We start from the raw sequence: 23,554 nt of genomic DNA, 5'->3' as shown, positions 1-23,554 counted from the left end.
GAGGCGAAAATAACTTCTATCCGCAGAAGGGGATACTGTACTGTGTGCAGGACTGGGTTCACAGTCACCTTGAAGTCCCCACAGATGCGAACCTTCCTTGGCTCCCCAGGTGTGCTGCTCAATGCTTTCTTCATTACAGGAACGATGGGTGTGGCCCACTCGCTCCAGTCCACCTTAGACAGCACCCCCGAATGCTCCAGACTCTCCAGTTCAGCTTCCACAGCTGGGCGTATCGCGTATGGCACCGGTCTGGCCTTGAAAAATTTTGGGGTTGCGTCATCCTCAATCTTTATGGTTGCCTTTACTCCTTTTAGAGTCCCAAGTCCTTGTTGGAACACCTCTTCCGCGTCAGATAGAATTTGTGACAGGCGTCCAGGTGCGACGTCATCATCTTTTTTGTCAGTCACAGTTAGTGCCAGAATGGAATGCCAATCCAATTGTCGTCTTCGGATCTATTCACGTCCCAATAATGGTGGTCCTCCATCTCGTAGTATATACATGTATAGTTTCTGTGTTTCCTTTCCGTTATATTCAACTGGCACCCTTATTTTTCCTCTGGGGTAGACCTTTTGCCCCGTGTATGTCTTCAATACAATGGACGTGTCCTTTAAGGGTATGTGTGAGAATAGCCGCTCATAGTCTCGTCGATTCATGACAGTTAGGGCTGATCCTGTGTCCAATTCCATCTTCACTGGGGACCCTGCTATCATGAGGGTGACCCAAATGGTTCGGTGATCTTCTTTTGCGATCACGTTGTGTAATTTTAAACAACTTAGTCGCCTGCTCCCGGAGTCCTTATCACTCTCCTGATCTTCGGAACTACTATCTGTCAGTTTCTTTACTTTCCTGTACTGTTCCTTAGTAGTTCTTGTCATGTTGGTCTTCTTTCCCGACCTGCAGACTCTTGCTATATGTCCCATTTTTCCGCATCGCCTGCATATTTCGTCTTTAAACCAGCAGTCCTTCTGCTCATGGGTTGTTCTGCCGCAGCGATAGCACTTTTCGGCTCCATACGCCATTTCGTTAGCGCTGTATTCTTGTGGTTTCTGTTGTATTTCCGCAGCTCCCCGTGCTGCTGCTTCATAGGATACTGCCACGCTGAAAGCCTGTTCTAGTGTCAGGTCCTTTTTTGAAAGTAGTCGTTTCTGGGTTCCTTCACTCTGGAGCCCGCAGACAAACTTATCCTGTAAGGTGTCTGCCAGTCCTGCTCCAAACCGGCAGTGCTTCGATAACTTGCGTAGTTCCGTAAGGTAGTCAGCATTGCTCTCATCTTTGTGCTGGTTTCTTTTATGGAACTTGAATCTTTCTGCTATCAGCAGTGGTGTAGGGCTTAGGTGTTCCTGTAAGATATGAACAATCTCCTCAAAAGTTTTCTCCATTGGTTTAGCTGGGGTAATTAAATTCCGCAATAGGCCGTACGTATTCGCACCCATCAGATTTAATAATACCGATGCCCTCTTTCCATCGGCCACCTCATTTGCCTTGCAGTACACATCGATTCTTTCTACATACGTGGTCCAGTCTTCTACCTCGTTGTCGAAAGCAGTGATACTGCCACTTTTCGGCATCTTGGGCGATTTAAAATGGCACCTCCCGCGCTTTTGCTTCTTCCCCTTACTGCCACGCTGCTCCTAGCGTTCTACGGGGTAATGGCAGCGACCCGCAGCTTCGGCGTGTCTCGCTTTCCTTCCCCCCCCGTTTGGTTTCTCTCCGCTGTCCTGTTCTCGAGCACCGACCGCGCCCTGTGCGCTCCACCCTCTCTCTCGTTTTCTTTTCCCGGCGACGCTGCACGGCCCGATTTGTAGAGCCGCTCAATCAAGCTTGAGCCCGCCGCAGTCCGGAAGGGTCAGCGCGCTACCTGCTACCAGCACGATTCGCTGGAACCACAGTCTCTCCCACAATTCTCCAAACACCGATGGATTCTTTGGGCGGTTGCCCTCGGTCGACGCCCGTTGCTCAGGCTACGACCTTCCAGGACCTTCCTTTCAGGCGAGATCCCCGTGAGATGAGGCCACACCGCAGGCGAGTTCGAACTTACTCGTCGCCACTGTAAAGTCCGCGCCTCAATAATACACGGACTTCGGTAGAACAGTTTAACAGGTACTTTACTGAACAAGAGGCAGCTTGAAACTGAAACTACAGAAGCCTGCTAGGGCCTTTTATACAGGGGTGGTCACTGCCGGTACTGCAGTCTAAGACCAGTTATTCCCTTAAAGGTACATACACAACAAGCCTCACCCTCATTATTCGATTCATGCCAGCTTTAAATGATGGTTAACTGTGTATGTGTGTTTTTGTAATGTTTTAAATATTACCTTTTGCACGAGTACATTCCATGTATTTGACATGTACTGTGATAAGTCTGGTCTATCCGCCAGGGGAAAGGATGTTTGAGTTAAGCTGACAGGATTGGGGGGGATTGCGGGAAGATAGAGGCAATCACTCTGTACTCTTTTAGAGCTACCCATAAACAAACAGACTGTAACTAAACTCAAAACATTAAGTGAAATTTAACAAATTAAATTGAAATTTGGTTGCCGGGGGTTGAAGATGCACTGCAGACCCCGCGGCGCCCACCGGTCACAGGAGGCCTCGAGCGTGCCGGTGGACACCGCGTGCTCCATCTACAGGGACACCCGGGCATGAACGTGGCCCCGCAAGAGAGACAGGTAGTCAGGCCGAACGACCCCCTCGACCGCCCGCTGTCTGGTCCCAGTTGCTGGCAATCACTGTGTGCAGTGTTGGTTGTGCATACATTGTCCCACTGGTGTGAAGAGACTATCTGGTATAGACTTATTTCAGTGATTAATCGCTCTTGATGTTCGACTGTCCAGGAGGAAAGTGGCGAGGAGACTGGTGAATCTTCTCTGGTGGAACAGGAAGTCCAGGAAATCATTGAGATGAGAGTTACTGATATTTCCCTAAATCTGGTGAGGGAAGGACAGTGCTGGGGTTCCATGGATACCTTGTGTTCCTGATTGGGTCACAACCCTGTGGGATCAACAGGAAGGAACAGGCTAAGAAAGCACATCAAAGGTCTAACACTATTGAATGAAAGCTCAAGTAAGGAAAAGTGGGACTAGTGGACTGATGTTCATGTGATACAGGCATGTTGAGAATAACCTCAGATTTTCACCCAAGGTCAAAACTCAGATAAAGCTCTAACACTGTGACCAAGTCTCTAATTGTTTATCCTATAGTTACCTTGCTCTATTCTCCAACTCTCCATTAGGCTTAGAAGTGGCAGCTTTGGCAGTTGAAACCGAGTGCAGTGTGGTTCCAGGCCAATGGGACTCCATGAAGAGAGTATTCATTTCCCCCCACCCCCAGAAATTTTCTTCACCAAGAAAGGAATCCGGACAATTCCACTAGTCTAGATGGGTGGTTAAACAAATTGTCTGCAACTTAAAACATCAAATGAAACTTAGTTGTCGGGGGTGATGATGCACTCCAGTCCCAGCAGCGCCCACCCGTCACGGAAGGGCATGAGCATGCCAGCAGACACCGCGTGCTCCATCTCCAGGGCCCCCCGGGCGCAAACATGGCCACGGAAGACACAGGCAATCGGGCCGAACAACTCCCTCGACCACCCGCTGCCTGGACCCATTAATGGCCTTTTTGGCCAGGCCCAGGAGCAGTCCTATGAGGAGGTCCTCCGACCTGCCCGCTCCCCACCAGGTGACCAAAGATCAGGAGCGTGGGACTGAAGTACAGCCAAAAATTGAGAGCAGCCCCTTCAAATAATGAATGAAAGAGGGGTTGCCACCTCTCACATTCCATGTAAACACAGCCCAGTGTAGCTCTTGTCTGAAGCCAACCAAATGTTAATCAGAAAATAAGCAACCACTCAAATTTACAAGGACACAAAATCCAGTCCAATGAACAGTTTATTTACAGTTAGTGACAGTTGATATTACATTGAGAGCCCAGGTCTCTCAGCTCTTTGTACAAAGTCACACAACCCATCAGTCCCTGAAAGGACAGGGTCTCCCACACAGTTATATAAACACAAGTACTGAACACAATAAGCTTCAGTCACTCTCCCCCAGGCTGTGCTTGTCAAACAGGTACTCTCCCATGCCATTCTCAGGGGCTCCCAGTCTCTTCAAGTTGGTGATGTGATCTCCAAGCTTCTTGATCATCTTCACTTGCTCATCCAAGTAGTGGGTCTCCAGGAAGTCACACAACTGAAAGAAAGAAACAAAGTGAAACTAGTTATGGCCAGCAGCAGATAGCAACAATCATCTGAGTTCCCCCCCACCCCTGGAGTTGGGATTTTAATCCTCTTGGACTGGAGGATAGTCAAGTGGTGTAAGCGAGATGATTTATATTTGCTCAAATGATCCAGTAATTCCTGTACAATAGATGCTTAGATCCTGGAAACATTGTATTTATTCTCAATGTCCACATTAGGCCAACCGCCCCATCCTCTCCCCAACACCCTGAAGGACCCAGGAGAGACACCCCAACACAAAGCGATTGGGCCTGGAGAGGTTCCACCACCTCCAACATCCCACGTCAAGAACTTACATGAGGGTCGGTGCTCCCAGTGGAGAGTTTGTGCAGATCCAGCAGACTCTGGTTGACATTCTTCTCCATCTGCAGAGCTCTCTGCATCACCACCAGACCATTGCTCCACTCATCCTGCTCTGGTTTCTGAAGGGGAAAGTCAGTTCACTTACAATGAATTAAACAAAGACAGCACAAGGAAAACAGGGGTGAAAAGCAGCCAGAAGTCCATGTTACCATGAACCAATGTGTCACAGGAATATAGAATTACTGCATTAAGCCACCAAAACTATGGAATCAAATTGGAACTAATTGCTTTAGAAAGTATTGGAAACAAGGGGATCCCGACAGAGGGCCACGCATTTATTGAATCCAACCTTGATGTCCTCCAAGATGATTCGGCCTCCACGCCGATTCTGGAATTTCATCAGTTTCTCAGCATCCTCGTGTTTCTCATGTGACTGCTCCTTGAGGAACTCGGCAAAGTGACGCAGGGCAACATCATCCCGGTCAAAGTAATAGGACTGTGGAGAGAATTTTAAACAGCTTCAGCAGACCTAGATCTTCATATACAATGCAAGATTATTATATGTACCCCTAGTTAGTTGGTGAGTTCTTAATCTTGCAAAAATAGATAGAAACAAAAAAGACAGGAGTAGGCCATTCGGCCCCTTGAGCCTGGTCCGCCATTTATTGAGATCATGGCTGATCAAAATTCAGATCCCTTTAGCCTCGAGCCAGCATTGGTTAGCTAGCAAAATGCAATTCACTTCACTAATCTGAACATGTTGGCCAGCTTCTCCCAATAAAAACCAGGATGAAAGATTCAACCAGCAAAAAAATACAAAGCAATAACTAATATTCAGGATTATATTTCATGTCCAGTCAAACTAAACTCTACTTCCTGTCAGTCAGTCAGTCAGTCATTCAGATGAGATGTTAAACAGAGGCCCTGTCTGTTCTCAGGTGGATGTGAAAGATCTCAAGGCACTACTTCAGAGAACAGGGGAGTTCTCTCCGGTTTTCCAGGCCAATATTTATCCCTCAACCAACACCACTAAAACAGATGATATGATCATTCTCATTCTCACTGTTTGAGAGCACTTACTGTGTACACATTGGCTGCTGCATTTCCCACATAACAGGTGACTTCATTGGCTACAAAGCACTATGGGAGGTAGTCAAAGGCACTATATAAATGCTTATTCTTTCCAATCTAAAAACCAAAGTTGGGCATGGAATGAGAAAATTCCTCAATTCCAGTAGTTTTACACCACAATGTAGTGCAAGAGATCTAGGCAGTGAAAAAGGCTTCCCAGGACTTCACTTCCAGTTAAAGAGAAAACTAGTGAGGACCTGCCAACATGTCACTCACTACAGTCACCCCACTGAAACTGAACTTTGTCCCATGTCAACAAGCACCAACAGTCACTGGACGAGGTTTGTGCTCTTCTGTTACAATCTCAAGCAGCAGCTGAGCTCGTTCCATATATTAAACCTGGTCAACAGAGGGCAGCTGCTACAAGGAGCAGGCCATTAACTCAACAAGGTCACCCAGAAGTACTCACTGCCCAAAGATTGCTTCCCCAGATAAGGAAGTCAAGAGAAATATAGTTTAAAGCCAGTTCATGGAACTGCAGAATTTCCAACTTATCAGAATACAGCAATAAGGAATACAAAACTCACCATGGAGAGATAAACATAGGAGGAATAGAGCTCCATGTTGATCTGCTTGTTGACAGCATCCTCACAGTCCTTGTGGTAGTTCTGACGCACTTGGGAGGCCATCGTCACTATTTTCTGTTCTACTATTACTGCTCACTATCACCTAAAAAGTTCAAAAACTAACCCTTTCTAACCCAAGCTCTTGTATTTATACCACTGGGACAGCCTGCATTCAAACAAGGAATGACATCACCAACGATGATTGACAATCCCTGAGAGCCAATCAGGAATCTTTCCTGAATCCAGGCACCAATTAACAAAGGAGAGGGGGTGTGGGGGAGGAGGGGGTGAGACCCAGGGCCAATCAGAGCTATGGAAAACCGGCAGGTTTGGGAGATCAGTCTCGGTGATGTCATTGCTTTTGGGTTACTTCACCTTCTTCAAATCGGAAAGTCTCTCGTTGTTTGATGCTCTCATTTGAATTAAATGACAATTTGATGCTTTCCAAAAGCTCAAGGTGCTGAGAATCATCCTTGGCTATCGATGAATTTTCCTCCAATTGTTCCTTCATCGTCGCTGTGTCAAAATCCTGGAACTCCCTCCCTAACAGCATTGTGGGAGTACCTTCACCGCTCGGACTGCAGCGGTTCAAGAAGGCGGCTCACCACCACCTTCTCCAGGGAGACTCGCGCCGGGCAAGAAATTCTGGCCGTTGACAGCGACGCCCACATCCCATGAATTAATATTCTAAAAATGGAATAAATTGATTGGAAACATCTTTGTGTGTTATGGAACCTACACCAGAGTATTATTCATTCACATTTTCAGATTCTGTAGAACCGGGACACATGAGGCTTGACTTTCCATTAAATATTTCTCCCCATCACACAATCCCTTCGGATGTAAAGACAGAAATTTCTCTTCGAGAAAAAACAGGGGTGTATTTTCTTGCCCGTCACTCGGGGAGCTGCTACCAGGGCTGTGCTTCTTTGTAGTCAGACTGTAGGAAATGTATCGGCACGGAGCGGGGTGAACGTCGACCTCATAGATTTTGTGAGATGCAAACAGTTACCATTAGTGCCGTTCTGACCTCAGTGCGGGGAGTGCTTGCAGCCGAACCGCACCCGAGTTCAACGTGTTAAATTGGTATAGAACCTCGGTTAGACTGCACTTGGAGTACAGTGCACGGTTCTGGTCTCCATAGAATCATAGAATAGTGCAGCACAGAAGGAGGCCATTCGGCCCATCGAGTCTGTCCCAGCTCGTTCAAAGAGCAATCCTGTTAGTCCCACTCCCCCGCTCTTTCCCCAGGAACCTGGAATTTTTTCTACTTCAAGTATTTATCCAATTCCCTTTTGAAGGCCACTATTGAATCTGTATCCACCGCCCCATCAGGCAGCGCATTCCCAATCCTAACCACTCCTTGTGTAACAACGTTTTTCCTCCTGTCGCCTCTGATTCTTTTGCGAATCATCTTAAATCTGTGTCCTTTGGTTACCGACCCTTCAGCCATTGGAAACAGTTTCTCTTTATTTACTTTATCGAAACCCTTCATGATTTTAAACACCTCTGTCAAATCTCCCCTTAGCCTTCTCTGCTCTAAGTAGAATATTACAATAAGGATATAGAGGCACTGGAGAAGGTGCACATTTGATTTACAAGGATGATAGCAGAACTGAGAGGTTATATCGATCAGGAATGACTGAACAGGCTGGGGCTCTTTTCTCTAGAAATAAGAAGGCTGAAGGGTGGCCTAATAGAGGTCTTTAAAATGATGAAGGTGTTTTGATAAGGTAGATGGAAAGAAAATGGTTTCACTTGTGGTCTTTTGTGGTTGCACAATTTATCTGCAACTAGAGAAAATGTCAAATAAAGTTCATCAACTTAAATTAAAGTAACATCGGCCAGGGATCAGTTGTCCCTCCTTTTGGTTGTACAATTTATCTCCAAATTTAAGGAAAACGTCAAATAAGACTTATCAACTTAGATTAGAATGACATCGGCCGGGGCGATAATGCACTCCAGTCCCCGCGGCACTCACCGGTCTCGGAAGGCCTCGAGCGTGCCAGCGGACACCGCGTGCTCCATCTCCAGGGCCACCCGGGCGCGAACATAGCCGCGGAAGAGAGGCAGGCAATGCTTTCCCTTGTGGGGGAGTCCAAAACTCAGAGCCATAAATATAAGATAGTCATTAATAAATCTAACAGGGGATTCAGGACCAAATTCTTCAGTGGTTAGAATGTGGAACTCACTACCACATGGAGTAGTTGAGACGAAGAGCAGAGATGCATTTAAGGGGAAGTTTGGTAAGAAAGGTGTAGTGTCCGCGTATCAATAATACACGGACTGCAGGAGAACAATAATAACAGGTATTTACTGAACAGAGGTTAAGCTTAAACTGAAGTACAGAAGCCTGCTATGGCTTTATATACAGGTGTGGTCACTGCCGGTACTACAGTGTAAAGTCAGTTCTCTCTTAAAGGTACATACACAACAAAAGGAATAGAAGGATATGCTGATCGGATTAGATGAAGAAGGGCGGGAGGAGGCTCGTGTGGAGCATAAACACTGGCACGGAGCAGTCGGGCCGAATGGCCTGTTTAGCATCTATAGGGCCGCAGTTTAGTATCTCATCAAGAAAACGGCACCTCCGACAGTGCAGCACTCCCGCATTATTGCACTGCAGTGTCAGCCTAGATTTCTGTGCTCAAGTCTTTGGAGTGGGATTGAACCCGTAACATTCTGACTCAGAGACAAGAGTGCAACCCAGAGTCCATCTGACTGATCCCTGAAACTAAAAGCTCTCAGTCACCCACTCCACCAATATCTATCTCAATCATCTGTAAATTCTCCATGTTATCTGCCTCTTTATCCCGACTAATCTCCCATATTGGTGGCTTGTGGCCTAAAGCCATTTAATTTATATTCCCCTGTTGGTTTCCCTTCCCTACTGTTAGCTGTGGCTCAGTGGGTAGCACACTTGCCTCTATCAAAATGTTGTGGGTTCAAGTCTCACTCCAGGGACCTAAGCACATAACGTCAGGCTGACACACCAGTCCAGTGCAGTGCTGAGAGAGTGCGGCACTATCGGAGGCGCCGTCTTTCTGACGAGATGTTAAACCGAGGCCCTGTCTGCGCTCTCAGGTGGGTGTAAAAGATCCCGCGGCACTATTTCACAGAAAAACAGGGGAGTTATGCCTGGGGTCTTGGGGCCAATATTTCTCCCTCAACCAACACAAAAACAGATTATCTGGTCATTTTCACATTGTTGCTTGTGGGAGCAAATTGGCTCCCACAGTACAACAGTGGCTACACTTCAAAAGTACTTCATTGGCTGTAAAGCGCTTTGAGATGTCCGGTGGTTGTAAAAGGCACTATAGAAATGCAAGTCTTTCTTTTTCCTAGTCTCATTCTTTTGTATTTTCCCCAAATTAAATGCCATTGTCCACCCACCTATCCCAATCTCTTTCTATCGGTCTGCCTCACCCCCATTATTAGATTCATGCCAGCTTTAAATGATGGTTAACTGTGTATGTGTGTTTTAGTAAGGTTTTAAATATTACCTTCTGCACGAGTACATTCCATGTATTTGACATGTACTGTGGTAAGTCTGGTCTATCCGTCAGGAGAAAGGATGTTTGAGTTAAGCTGACGGGATTGCGGGAAGAGGCAATAACCACGTGTACTCTTTCTGAGCAACCCTTAAACAAACAGACTGACTTAATGTTTTAAGTTTAATGAAACTTAAATTAAAATTTGGTTGCCGGGGGTGATGATACACTCCAGTCCCTACGGTACCTTCCGGTCGTGGAAGGTCTCGAGCGCGCCGCTGGCCACCTCATGCTCCATCTCCAGGGTGTGAACGTGGCCGTAGAAGTGAAGGCAGGCAATCGGGCCAAATGAGCCCCTCGACCGCCCACACCAATTGATAGATTTTTTTGGCCAGGCCCAGGAGCAGTCCCACGAGGAGGTCCTCCGATCTGCCTGCTCCCCTCCACACCAGGTGACCAAAGATCAGGAGCGGGGGACTGAAGTGCAGCCAAAAATTGAGAGCAGCTCCTTCCAATAATGAAAGAGGGGCTGCAACCTCTCAGTCTGTGTAAACACAGCCCAGCATAGCTCTTGTCTGAAGACAACCAAATGTTAATCAGAAAATAATCAACCACTCAAATTTACAAGGAGACAAAATCCAGTCCAATGTTGAACAGTTTATTTACAGTTAGCGACAGTTGATATTACATAGAGCCCAGGTCTCACAGCTCTTTGTACAAAGTCACACAACCCATCATTCCCTGAAGGACAGGGTCTCCCACACAATTATATAAACACGAGTACTGAACACAATAAGCTTCAGTCACTCTCCCCCAGGGTGTGCTTGTCAAACAGGTACTCTCCCATGCCATTCTCAGGGGCTCCCAGTCTCTTCAAGTTGGTGATGTGATCTCCAAGCTTCTTGATCATCTTCACTTGCTCATCCAAGTAGTGGGTCTCCAGGAAGTCACACAACTGAAACCAAAAAGCAAAACTAGTTATGGCTAGTAGCAGATATCAAGGAACATCTGGAGCTCCCCCTCACCTCCATCTAGAGTTGGGATTTTAAATCCTCTTGGACTGGAGGATAGTCGAGTGGTGCAATCGAGATGATGTAAATTTGCTCAAATGATCCAGTAATTCATGTATAATAGATGCTTAGATCTTGGATACACTGACATTTATTCTCAATGTCTACATTTGGCCAACCCCCCAAAGGACCCAGGAGAGACACCCCAACACAAAGCAATTGGGCTTGGAGATATTTGATAGGCTCAAGGACAGCAAGGGTCCACCACCTCCAACATACCCAAAAAGCCCACATTAGGAACCTACATGAGGGTCGGTGCTGCCAGTGGAGAGTTTGTGCAGATCCAGCAGACTCTGGTTGACATTCTTCTCCAGCTGCAGAGCTCTCTGCATCACCTCCAGACCATTGCTCCACTCATCCTGCTCTGGTTTCTGAAGGGGAAAGTCACAGTTCACTTACAATGAATTAAACAAAAAAATACACGAGACAGGACAAGGAAAACAGGGGTGAAAGGCAGCCAGAAGTCCATGTTACCATGAACCAATGTGTCACAGGAATATAGAATTACTGCATTAAGCCACCAGAACCATGGAATCAAATTGGAACTAATTGCTTTAGAAAGTATTGGAAACAATGGGATCCCAACAGAGAGCCACTCATTTATTGAATCCAACCTTGATGTCCTCCAAGATGATCCGGCCTCCACGCCGATTCTGGAATTTCATCAGTTTCTCCGCATCCTCGTGTTTCTCATGTGACTGCTCCTTGAGGGACTCGGCAAAGTGACGCAGGGCAACATCGTCCCGGTCAAAGTAATAGGACTGTGGAGAGAATTTTAAACAGCTTCAGAGTGAGTTATTTATTTTTGCAAAAATAGATACCTTTGGTTAAACAAGCAAAATATAATTCACTTCACTAATCAACATGTTGACCAGCTTCTCCTCCCAAGAAAAAAAACCAGGATGAAAGACTCAACCAGCAAAAAAACACTAATGTTAAGGATTATATTTCATGTCCAGTCAAACTAAACTCTACTGCTGGGTAAGTAGCACCACCTCTACCTCCCGTCATTCAGATGAGATGTTAAACAGAGGCCCTGTCTGTCCTCAGGTGGATGTGAAAGATCTCAAGGCACTTCAGAGAACAGGGGAGTTCTCTCCAGTTTCCCAGGACAATATTTATCCCTCAACCAACACCACTAAAACAGATGATCTGATCATTCTCATTGTTTGTGGGAGCTTACTGTGCACAAATTGGCTGCTGCATTTCCCACATAACAGGTGAATTCATTGGCTACAAAGTACTTTGGGAGGTAGTCAAAGGAACTATATAAATGCTTATTCTGTCCATTCTAAAATGAAGTTGGGCATGGAATGAGAAAATTCCTCAATTCCAGTAGTTTTACACCACAATGTAGTGCAAGAGATCTAGGCTCAGTGAACAAGGCTTCAACACCAGGATTCCCAGGACTTCACTTCCAGTTATAGAGAAAGCTAGTGAGGACCTGCCATCATGTCACTCACTACAGTCACCCCACTGAAACTGAACTTTGTCTCATGTCAACAAGCACCAACAGTCACTGGACCAGGTTTGTGCTCTTCTGTTACAAACTCAGGCAGCAGCTGAGCTCGTTCCATATATTAAACCTGGTCAACAGAGTGCAGCTGCTACAAGGAGCAGGCCATTAACTCAACAAGATCACCCGGAAGTACTCACTGCCCAAAGATTTCTTCCCCAGGTAAGGAAGTCAAGAGAAATATAGTTTAAAACCAGTTCATGGAACTGCAGAATTTCCAACTTTTCAGAATACAGCAACAAGGAATACAAGACTCACCATGGAGAGATAAACATAGGAGGAATAGAGCTCCATGTTGATCTGCTTGTTGACAGCATCCTCACAGTCCTTGTGGTAGTTCTGACGCACTTGGGAGGCCATCTTCACTATTTTCTGTTCTACTATTACTGCTCACTATCACCTAGAAAGTTCAAGAACTAATCCTTTCTACCCCCCACCCCCCCCAAGCTCTTGTATTTATACTACTGGGACAGCCTGCATTGAAACAAGGAATGACATGAACAACGATGATTGACAATCCCTGAGAGCCAATCAGGAATCTTTCCTGAATCCAGGCACCAATTAACAAAGGAGAGGGGGTGTGGGGGAGGAGGGGGGGAGACCCAGAGCCAATCAGAGCTATGGAAAACCAGCAGGTTTGGGAGATCAGTCTCGGTGATGTCACTGCTTTTGGGTTCCTTGGCCTTCTTCAAATCTGAAAGTCTCTCGTTGTTTGATGCTCTCATTTGAATTAAATGACAATTTGCTGCTTTCGAAAAGCTCAAAGTGCTGAGAATCATCCTTCGCTATCGATGAATTTTCCTACAATTGTTCCTTCATCGTCGCTGGGTCAAAATCCTGGAACTCCCTCCCTAACAGCATTGTGGGAGTACCTTCACCACATGGACTGCAGCGGTTCAAGAAGGCGGCTCACCACCACCTTCTCCAGGGTGACTCGGGATGGGCAATAAATTCTGGCCGTTGACAGCGACGCGCACATCCCATGAATTAATGTTCGAAAAAATGGAATAAATTGATTGGAAACATCTTTGTGTGTCATGGAACCTACACCAGAGTATTATTCATTCCCATTTTCAGATTCTGTAGAACCGGGACCCATGAGGCTTGACTTTCCATTAAATATTTCTCCCCACCACACAATCCCTTCAGATGTAAAGACAGAAATTTCTCTTACAGAAAAAACAGGGGTGTATTATCTTGCCCGTCACTCGGGGAGCTGCTACCAGGGCTGTGCTTCTTTGTAGTCAGACTGTAGGAAATGTATCGGCACGGAGCGGGGTGAACGTCGACCTCATAGATTTTGTGAGATGCAAACAGTTACCATTAGTGCCGTTCTGACCTCAGTGCGGGGAGTGCTTGCAGCCGAACCACACCCGAGTTCAACGTGTTAAATTGGTATAGAACCTCGGTTAGACTGCACTTGGAGTACAGTGCACGGTTCTGGTCTCCATAAAATCATAGAATAGTGCAGCACAGAAGGAGGCCATTCGGCCCATCGAGTCTGTCCCGGCTCGTTCAAAGAGCAATCCAGTTAGTCCCACTCCCCCGCTCTTTCCCCAGGAACCTGGAATTTTTTCTACTTCAAGTATTTATCCAATTCCCTTTTGAAGGCCACTATTGAATCTGTATCCACCGCCCCATCAGGCAGCGCATTCCCAATCCTAACCACTCCTTGTGTAACAAAGTTTTTCCTCCTGTCGCCTCTGGTTCTTTTGCTAATCATCTTAAATCTGTGTCCTCTGGTTATCGACCCTTCAGCCATTGGAAACAGTTTCACTTTATTTACTCTATCGAATCTCTTCATGATTTTAAACGCCTCTATCAAATCTCCTCTTAGCCTTTTCTGCTCTAAGGAGAATATTACAAAAAGGATATAGAGGCACTGGAGGAGGTGGAAATTTGATTTACAAGGATGACAGCAGAACTGAGAGGTTATATCGATCAGGAATGACTGAACAGGCTGGGGCTCTCTTCTCTAGAAATAAGGCGGCTGAAGGGTGACCTAATAGAGGTCTTTAAAATTATGAAGGTGTTTTGATAAGGCAGATGGAAAGAAAATGCTTTCACTTGTGGGGGAGTCCAGAACTCAGGGCCATAAATATAAGATAGTCACTAATAAATCTAAGAGGGGATTCAGGAGCAACTTCTTCAGTGGTGAGAATGTGGAACTCGCTACCACATGGAGTAGTTGAGGCGAAGAGCAGAGATGCATTTAAGGGGAAGTTTGGTAAGAAGGGAAAAGAAGGATATGCTGATCGGATTAGATGAAGAAGGGCGGGAGGAGGCTCGTGTGGAGCATAAACACTGGCACGGAGCAGTCGGGCCAAGTGGCCTGTTTCTGTGCTGTAAATTCGATGTAATTCTTAAAACACGGGCTCCTGTAATGTTTTTCACATCGAGTCGGCTGAAGACTTTGTTTTGTCTGAAACATGAAGCCATCCAACCCGTCAGCACGCAAACCCATCCCGACTCGTAGAATTGCGGCTCATCGTCGTGTGAAATGTGGGGACTCAGATACCCCAGAAATGCCTCTGAGAGATGCAAAGACATCAACGTGGAATGGCTGAAGATGGCAATTTCATTGCACCCGCTGCAGTTCTCAGCTAAGTTCCTAAATTAGCGTGTAAACACTGGCGTGTTGCAGCTGCAGCATCATCAACGGATGAATTCATTCCTGGGGGTGAAGGACACAAATGGAGATGCAGTCGGATTTGGAAAGGATGATTGCTATTTGGTATGAACTGCACAATGGGCCTGAATACCAATCAATACATTTAAGGAGCAGCTGCCGGTATTGGGTTTATACATTGATGGAACAGGCAGGGAGGGGGAAAGAGTTTCAGGAGAAGTATCTATTTAACTTGGGTGTTGTCCTTTGTGCATTTAATGAAATACATTTACTGCTTCCAGAAGGATTATATTTTGTGGGAATACAGTTCCACACGGATTCCTCATCCTTCAATACCTTACCCAAGACCATGAGTGTTGGCAGGATAGTCAACCATGGTGGGAGAGGGGGAAGGAGAGGGGTCCCAGAACAAAGCCCAATAGGGTATTCACACTTTCCCAGTAAGAAACCTTTGAATTCTCTACCCCAAAGGGCTGTGGATGCTGAATCATTAACTATATTCAAGGCTGAGATAGATTTTTAGATTGTAGTGTGATCAAGGGATATGGAGATCGGGCTGGAAAGTAGAGGTGAGATTGAAGATCAGCCATGATTTTATTGAATGGTGGAGCAGGCTCAAGGGCCACATGGCCTACTCCTGCTTCTAATTATGTTATGTGGATAGCAAGCCGATATGGCAATTGTTGATTCTCCTCCACCACCACTTCATCAATTGTAATCCCCTTATCATGAGTTCAGTGAGCTCCAACATTGCTGGTCTGTGCAGCAGTTATTTGTTTCGCTGCCCAGAAAGGCTATAGCGGCAGTGGTGAGTTTGTTAACGGAGTTACCCCCACTAATGACTGATGGGGATCTGTAGCAGTTTACTGAATACAAACTGCTCTTCCCCAGGGAAAATATAATTCTTAGAGAATGCTAAACCAGAGCTTTCTCTTCATTGGACTGAAATGACAGAACACAGTCACAGGAAATCATCCTTGTGTTTATTATAACTTGTATTTCATTGTAGTGGCTAAATTATAACTCTCCAAGCTCTCAAGGGCAGGGGGAATATTCATCACCATGGCAACAAGTACTTCTATTTAACTGCCTAGACCCCAAGCTGTGGAATTCCCTCCCTAAACCTCTGCCTCCTTTAAGACTCTAAAACCGAATTCTGACCAAACTTCAAGGGGCCCTGGTCCCATTCGCTCATTTGGCTGAACACACCTTTGTACATTAAGTTGTTGTATTACAACATTGCAGTTTGCTTGCAACTCAAGATTGACAAATTTCCAAGAAATACATAGAATATCCAAGTTAAATAAATTAAAATTACCGCGGCAAAAAAAAAGAACTGTTCCCATTGGTGGAAGGGTCGAGAACCAGAGAACACAGATTTAAGGTGATTGGCAGGGGGCCCACAGACGACATGAGGAAAAACTGAACAGAGCGAGTGGTCAGCATCTGGAATGCACTGCCTGAGGTTGATAGAGGCAGACTCAATCTCGGTTTCCAAAAAGGGAACTAGACAAGCACCTGAAGGAAAAAATGGCAGGGGTCCACACAAAGGGCAGGGTGTGGTACTAGCCGCAGTGCTCCTGCAGAGAGCCGGCATGGGCTCGACAGGCCGAATGGCCTCCTGTGCTGTAACCATTCTATGACCAAATCCCATGACAACACTGCTGCACAGCCCAGTGTAATACTGGAAATGTAAGCAAGTTCACAGAACATCACAGAAACCCCACAGTGCAGATAGAGGCCATTTCGGCCCATCGAGCTTGCACCGACACACATCCCACTCGATCCCCATAACCCCTACACCAACACATATCCCACCCTATCCCAGTAACCCCACGTATTTAATCCCCCCTAACGCCAAGGTTCAATTTATCATAGCCAATCAACCTAACCCGCACATCTTTGGACTGTGGGAGGAAACCAGAGCACCCGGTGGAAACGCACGCAAACACGGGGAGAATGTGCAAACTCCACACAGAGAGAGTCACCCGAGGCCGGATTCGAAACCGGGTCCCTGGCGCTGTGAGGCAACAGTGCTAACCACTATGCCAACTGGAACAAAAACCACTAAAATTTACAAGCAGACAAAATCCAGTCCAATATAGAACAGTTTATTTACAGTTAGTGACATTTCACATTAAGAGCCCAGGTCTCTCAGCTCTTGCACAAAGTCACAAACCATCATTCCCTACAAGACAGGAGTCTCGCACACAATTATAAATACAAGTACTAAACACAATAGGCTTCATCCCTGCAGTCACTCTTCCCCCAGGGTGTGCTTGTCAAACAGGTACTCTCCCATGCCATTCTCAGGGGCTCCCAGTCTCTTCAGGTTGGTGATGTGATCTCCAAGCTTCTTGATCATCTTCACTTGCTCATCCAAATAGTGGGTCTCCAGGAAGTCACACAACTGGGGAAAAGAGGGAAACTAGTTATGTCCAGCAGCAGATTTCAAGGAACATCCTAGCTTCCCCCCCCCCCCCCGAGAGTTTAATCCACTTGGACTGCAGGATAGTCTGGTGGTGCAATTGAGATTAATGGAATTACTGCATCATTAGATTAAACTTCCTGCACAATAGGGGCATAGATCCTAGAATCACTGGGACACATTTACTAGTCACTGTCCACAGTAGGCCAACCTCCCACCACTCAAACCTAAAAAAGGCACCAACACAGCTATTGGGCGTGAAGATCTTATAAATAGGCTCAAGTTTCCACCACCTCCAACTGAACATATGCCCACATTACAGCATCAAGAACTTACATGAGGGTCGGTCCTATCAGTGGCGAGTTTGTGCAGATCCAGCAGACTCTGGTTGACATTCTTCTCCAGCTGCAGAGCTCTCTGCATCGCCTCCAGACCATTGCTCCACTCATCCTGCTCTGGTTTCTGGAAAGGGAAATTCAGACAGTTCACTGTATAATGGAATAAACAAACAAGAAAGTATTGAAGGAAATTAGGGGTGCAAATATCTAATTTTACCATGAACCAATGTGTTAGAAGAAAATAGAACTACGGCATTAAGCCAACACAACTACTGGAGTCAAATCACAGATGTATTTAAGGGGAAGCTAGATAAGTACTAGGGAGAAGTGTATAGAAGGATATGCAGATAGGGTTAGATGAAGCACGGTGGGAGGTGGTTCGTGCAGGATACACTCCATCATGGACCCACTTGGTCAAATGGCCTGTTTGTTATAAATTGGAACAAATTGCTTTAGAAAGTATTTGAAACAATCAGTCTACGGGGACCCAGACAGAAGGTCACTCGTTTATTGAGCCAAACCTTGATGTCCGCCAAGATGATTCGGCCTCCACGCCGATTCTGGAATTTCATCAGTTTCTCCGCGTGCTCCCGTTCCTCGTGCGACTGCTCCTTGAAGAACTCGGCAAAGTGACGCAGGGCAACATCATCCCGGTCAAAGTAGAAGGACTATGGAGAGATCAGAAAAGTAGTTGGGTATCCCAAAGCAGATCAATCATGGGTATCGTACATAAAGCCAACCTGGATTATGCTTTCTTTCAAAGGGTTCAAGTCTCACTGAACTCGTTGTACATGAAAACTAGCACAGGCCTACTTACTGCACTAACCTGGTAGCGAGTGGACAATCTTACCCCTAGCAATAGGGGAACTGGCCAATGGAAATGGCAAAAGAACCAGAGGCTACAGGAGGAAACTCAAGTGCATGCGCTGCCTGAAAGGGTGGTGGGAGCAGATTAAATAGTAACTTGCAAATATTGGCCCAGATCTAATGCCAAGGGGCACTAAACAAACCCGTTAAAGTAGAGTCTAGTCACAGTGCACAATATGTAGTACATCAAAGAGAAACTGGTCTGAGTCTTACTGGCTACATTCATCCCATGAACTAAAATTACCACAAGCAGCATTAATTTGGCACCTTCAACACTAATCAAGGTATGTGATACCAAGGAATAAAGGTTCATAAACCTTCAGAATTTGAAGTGCTTGGTCATGGTCAAGAAGTAGGAAAGCAGAGGAGTTAAGGGAGAGTTCCACTGAGTAGGGTTAAAGTGGCTGAAGGCTTTACCACCATTAAAGCAAAGGGAGCTAGAGAAAAAGACAGAAGGGCACAAACTAGTACTTAAAACTAGGAGGTTAAGAATATTAGGAACAGGAGTAGGCCATTCAGCCACCCAAGCCTGCTCCACCATTCAATTTGGTCATGGCTGACCTGTAGCTTTACTCCATCTCCCTGGAGACCCTTACCCAACAAAACATCTGTCTTGAAAGCTCCAATTGTCCCAGCATCCACAGCTTGCGGGATGGGAGGGCAGGAAAAGAAAGCGTTCCGGATTTCCACCACCCTCGTGTGAAAAAGTGCTTCCTGACTTCCCTCCTAAATGGGCTACTTCTAATTTGAAGATTACATCCCCTCATTGCAAAAGCAAGGTAGGAAAAAGCCATGGGGTGATTTAGAAGTGAGGATAAGAATTCTGAATGCCACACATTGAATGCAGAGTGTATTCCAAATATAATCTTCAACACCCTCACAAGAGCCCAGGAGAGAGTCATTAAGATACTCAGAATAAGGTTCAGCTATTGCAAGGACCTGGAGAGGCAGTTTGTTAATGCATACACAAGCTGATAAATTGCATTATTATAGCTTTAAAAAATGAATTTACTGTGCATAGATTGAGGGGTGGGCTAGATACAGCACAGAATTTAGTAAAGTCACATTACATAGTCTCCATTGTGAAGTGGTCAGAAATACAAGACTCACCATGGAGAGATAAACATAGGAGGAATAGAGCTCCATGTTGATCTGCTTGTTGACAGCATCCTCACAGTCCTTGTGGTAGTTCTGACACACTTGAGAAGCCATCCTAATTATTAGTTTTATTTTAAAAATCTAAGCTTTGTTGGAGTAAGAAACTGAGATTTAACCAACCTCCCAAACTCCTAGTATTTATACTGCTGGATAATCCAGGGCGTGGCCACCTAGATGATGAGTGACATTCCTCAATACCCAATCAGAAGTGGCAGCGTCTCTCAGAGCACCAATCAAGTAAAGGGAGGAGGGGAGATGACTCCCAGAGCCAATCAGAACTTTGAAAAATGAGTGTCATTGGCTGACATGGCAATAAGGACCCCAAGGGAAGGGTACAGTAGCCTCGTGGTAAATTGGCTGAACTAGTAATCCAGAGGCTTTGATTAATGGGACGTGAGTTGAAATCCATCCACAGCAGCTGGGGCATTTAAATTTATAGAAAAAAAAGAAGGATCCCAATCGCCCTGACTTTCCTCAAACACAGTTTGAATATCTGGAATCACAGGCTTATCTTTCGGCTAATCCATTGGGACGATTAAATCATCAATCAGAAACATTTAAACCATAAGTTACCCCCTTTTTAAAGGGGCACAAACAATAAGTTCCAAATTATGACAAAACTAAAATAAAAACCTTTTAAATTATAATTGAGTTCCCTGGATCCACTCTGCACTCCAGTCCCTCTGGTGCCCACCGGTTAGGGAAAGCCTCAAAGGGAACCGTCAGACACTGCGTGCTCCCTCTTCAGGGACACCCAGGCATTGGTTGTAGCCACGGAAGAGAGGCGGGCAGCCGGAGCGAACACCCCCCACCCCATCGACCGCGCTCTGCCTGGACCAGTTGAGGGCCACCTTGCCCAGGTTAATTGAATCCTCCGTTGTTTGCGAGTCAGTGTCTTTTTAATAGTTCTGCGTGGTTCAGTGGGTTGGTCATTTTCAGGTATCTGTGGGTTTGAGGCAACATCCAACCAGATCAGTGAGCCTGCAAAGCGGGTCAGGCGAATGGAAAGTGCGTGTGAAATAGCAGAGGCTCTGACCATCATTTTCCAATCTTCTCTGGCTTCAGGTGTGGTGCCAGAGGACTGGAGGACTGCTAACGTGGTACCGTTGTTTAAAAAGGGACCATGTACAGCAAGCACCTCAAAGCACTGGAGAGGTACCACCGACGCTGCCTCCGCAAGATCCTGCAAATCCATTGGCAGGATAGACACTCCAACGTCAGTGATCGCGCTCAGGCCAACATCACCGGCATCGAAGCTTTGACAACGCTCGATCAGCTCCGATGGACGGGTCACATTGTCCGCATGCCCGATACGAGACTCCCAAAACAAGCGCTCTACTCGGAGCTCCGGCACGGCAAGAGAGCCCCAGGTGGGCAGAGGAAGTGCATCAAGGACACCCTCAAAGCCTCCTTGAAAAAGTGTAACATCCCCACCGACACCTGGGAATCCCTGGCCCAAGACCGCACAAAGTGGAGTCGAAGAATCCGGGAAGGCGCCGAACACATCGAGTCTCTTCGCCGGGAGCAAGCGGAAGCTAAGCGCAGGCAGCGCAAGGAGCGCACGTCAACCCAAGCACCCCACCCACCCGCCCCCTTCAACCACCGTCTGCCTCACCTGTGACAGAGACTGCAGGTCCTGCATTGGACTCATCAGTCACCTGAGAACTCGTTTTAAATGTGGAAGCAAGTCATCCTCGGTTCGGAGGGACTGCCGAAGGAGAAGAAGAAGTTTAAAAATGGAGAATGGGATAGACCGAATAATTACAGGCCAGTCAGCCTAACCTCAGTGTTGGGAATATTATTGGAAACATTTCCGAGCGACAGGATAAATCTTCATTTAGAAAGACACGGATTAATCAGGGACAGTCAGCATGGATATGTTAAGGGAAGGTCATGTCTGACTAACTTGATTGAATTTTTTGAGGAGGGTCGATGAGGGTAGTGCGTTTGATGTAATCTATATGGATTTTAGTAAGGCTTTTGATAAGGTCCTGCAAGGCAGACTGGTCACAAAAGTAAAAGCCCATGATATCCAAGGCAAAGTGGCAAGTTGGATCCAGAATTGGCTCAGAGGCAGGAAACAAAGGGTAATGGTCGAAGGGTGTTTTTGTGACTGGAAGGCTGTTTCCAGTGGGGTTCCGCAGGGCTCAGTACTGGGTCCTTTGCTTTTTGTGGTATATATCAATGATTTAGACTTGAATGTAGGAAGTATGATTAAGAAGGTTGCAGATGATACAAAAATTGGCTGTGTGGTTGATAATGAAGAAAGCTGAAGACTGCAGGAAGATATCAATGGACTGGTCAGGTGGGCAGAACAGTGGCAAAAGGAATTCAATCTGGAGAAGTGTGAGGTTATGCATTTGTGGAGGGCTAACAAGGCAAGGGTTAAATGGTAGGACACTGAGAAGTGCAGAAGATCAGAGGGACCTTGGAGTGCATGTCCACAGATCTCTGAAGTTAGCTGGATAGGTAGATAAGGTGGTTAAGAAGGCATACGGGATACTTGCTTTATTAGCCGAGGCATAGAATATAAGAGCAGGGAGGTTATGCTTGAAATGTATAAAACACTGGTTAGGCCGCAGCTAGAGTACTGCGTGCAGTCCTGGTCACCACATTACAGGAAGGATGTGATTGCACTAGAGAGGGTACAGAGGAGATTTACGAGGATGTTGCCTGGGCTGAAGAATTTTAGCTATGAGGAAAGATTGGATAGGCTGGGTTGTCCTATTTATCCCTCAAATAAAAACAGAAAATGCCGGAGACACTCGGCAGGTCAGGCAGCGTCTGTGAAGAGAGAAACAGAGTCAACGTTTCAGGTCGATGACCTTTCGTCAGAACTGGAAAACAGCCGGAAATGGAACAGATTCTTAAGCAAGTGAAGAGGCTGGGAAAGGGGGGAGGGGAGGAAAGAAGAAAAGGGACGGTCTGTGATAGGATGGACGGCAGGAGAGATTAAGAGACATTGAGAGATATTCAAGGCAAAGGGAGATGGTAATGGGACAGGTTAAGAAACAAAGGATGGCTCCAGATGAAGTGTAAATTGTGCTTTCTTTTAAATATTAATCCCTCAACCAACATAACAAAAACAGATGATCCAGTCATTATCACATTGTTGTTTGTGGGAGCTTGCTGTGTGCAAATTGGCTGCTATGTTTCCTACATTACAACAGTGGCTACACTTCAAAAAGTACTTCATTGGCTGTAAAGTGCTTTGAGACTTCCGGTGGTCGTAAAAGGCGCTACAGAAATGCAAGTCTTTCTTTTCCCGAGTCTCATTCTTTTGTATTTTCCCACATTATATGCCATTTTCCACCCACCTATCCCGATCTCTTTGTATTTGTAGGTCCGCCTCACCCCCATTATTAGGTTCATGCCAGCTTTAAATGATGGTTAACTGTGTATGTGTGCTTTTGTTTTTGTAATGTTATAAATATTACCTTTTGCACAAGTACATTCCATGTCTTTGACATGTACTGGGGTAAGTCTGGTCTATCCGCCGGGGAAAGGATGTTGGAGTTAAGCTGACAGGATTGGGGGGATTGCAGGAAGAGAGAGGCAATCACTGTGTGTACTCTTTTTGAGCAACCCATAAACAAAGAGACTAACTAAACTCAAAACATTAAGTGAAACTTAACAAATCAAGTTGAAATTTGGTTGCTGGGTGATGAATCACTCCAGTCCCCACGGGGCCCACCGGTCGCAGGAGACCCCGAGCGTGCCAGGTTCACCGCGTGCTCCATCTCCAGGGCCACCCGGGCACGAACGTGGCCACGGAAGAGCGGCAGGCAATCCGGCTGAACGACCCCCCGGACCAATTGATGGC

At 46.1% G+C, this 23,554-nt stretch overlaps 2 protein-coding genes across 2 annotated transcripts in view; both read right to left on the bottom strand.

Moving 5' to 3' along the window:
* Positions 1–11,588, bottom strand: part of LOC147099788 (ferritin heavy chain-like) — a 32,567-nt gene extending 20,979 nt beyond the window's left edge. The window contains exons 1-2 of the mRNA XM_085969379.1: positions 11,410–11,588; positions 11,041–11,166 (exon numbers count right to left, since the gene is read on the bottom strand). Coding sequence (XP_085825505.1) covers positions 11,041–11,166; positions 11,410–11,460 — 177 coding nt within the window. The 5' untranslated portion in view covers positions 11,461–11,588. The remainder of the gene's footprint in view (positions 1–11,040; positions 11,167–11,409) is intronic.
* Positions 11,589–16,884: 5,296 nt separating this feature from the next.
* LOC147099787 (ferritin heavy chain-like) lies at positions 16,885–17,813 on the bottom strand. The gene is made up of 2 exons (XM_085969377.1): positions 17,705–17,813; positions 16,885–17,350 (listed from the first exon to the last, which is right to left on the bottom strand). The coding sequence occupies exons 1-2, from the start codon at positions 17,789–17,791 to the stop codon at positions 17,198–17,200; spliced, it is 240 nt and encodes a 79-aa protein (XP_085825503.1). The 5' UTR covers positions 17,792–17,813; the 3' UTR covers positions 16,885–17,197.
* Between the last annotated feature and the right edge of the window lie 5,741 nt (positions 17,814–23,554).

Source organism: Somniosus microcephalus, chromosome 28 (assembly GCF_052327205.1).
Source record: "Somniosus microcephalus isolate GS21.2 chromosome 28, FLI_Smic_1.0, whole genome shotgun sequence".
In the NCBI taxonomy this organism is placed as follows: Eukaryota; Metazoa; Chordata; class Chondrichthyes; order Squaliformes; family Somniosidae; genus Somniosus; species Somniosus microcephalus.
This window is presented reverse-complemented; position numbering and strand designations above follow the sequence as displayed.

Bases quoted from the DNA above. Each gene is read 5' to 3' on its own strand.
- LOC147099787 (XM_085969377.1), bottom strand. From the start codon at position 17,791: ATGCAGAGAGCTCTGCAGCTGGAGAAGAATGTCAACCAGAGTCTGCTG. The intron at 17,351-17,704 runs GTAAGTTCTTGA...TCTTTTCCCCAG, and splicing joins CTGATAGGACCGACCCTCAT to TTGTGTGACTTCCTGGAGAC.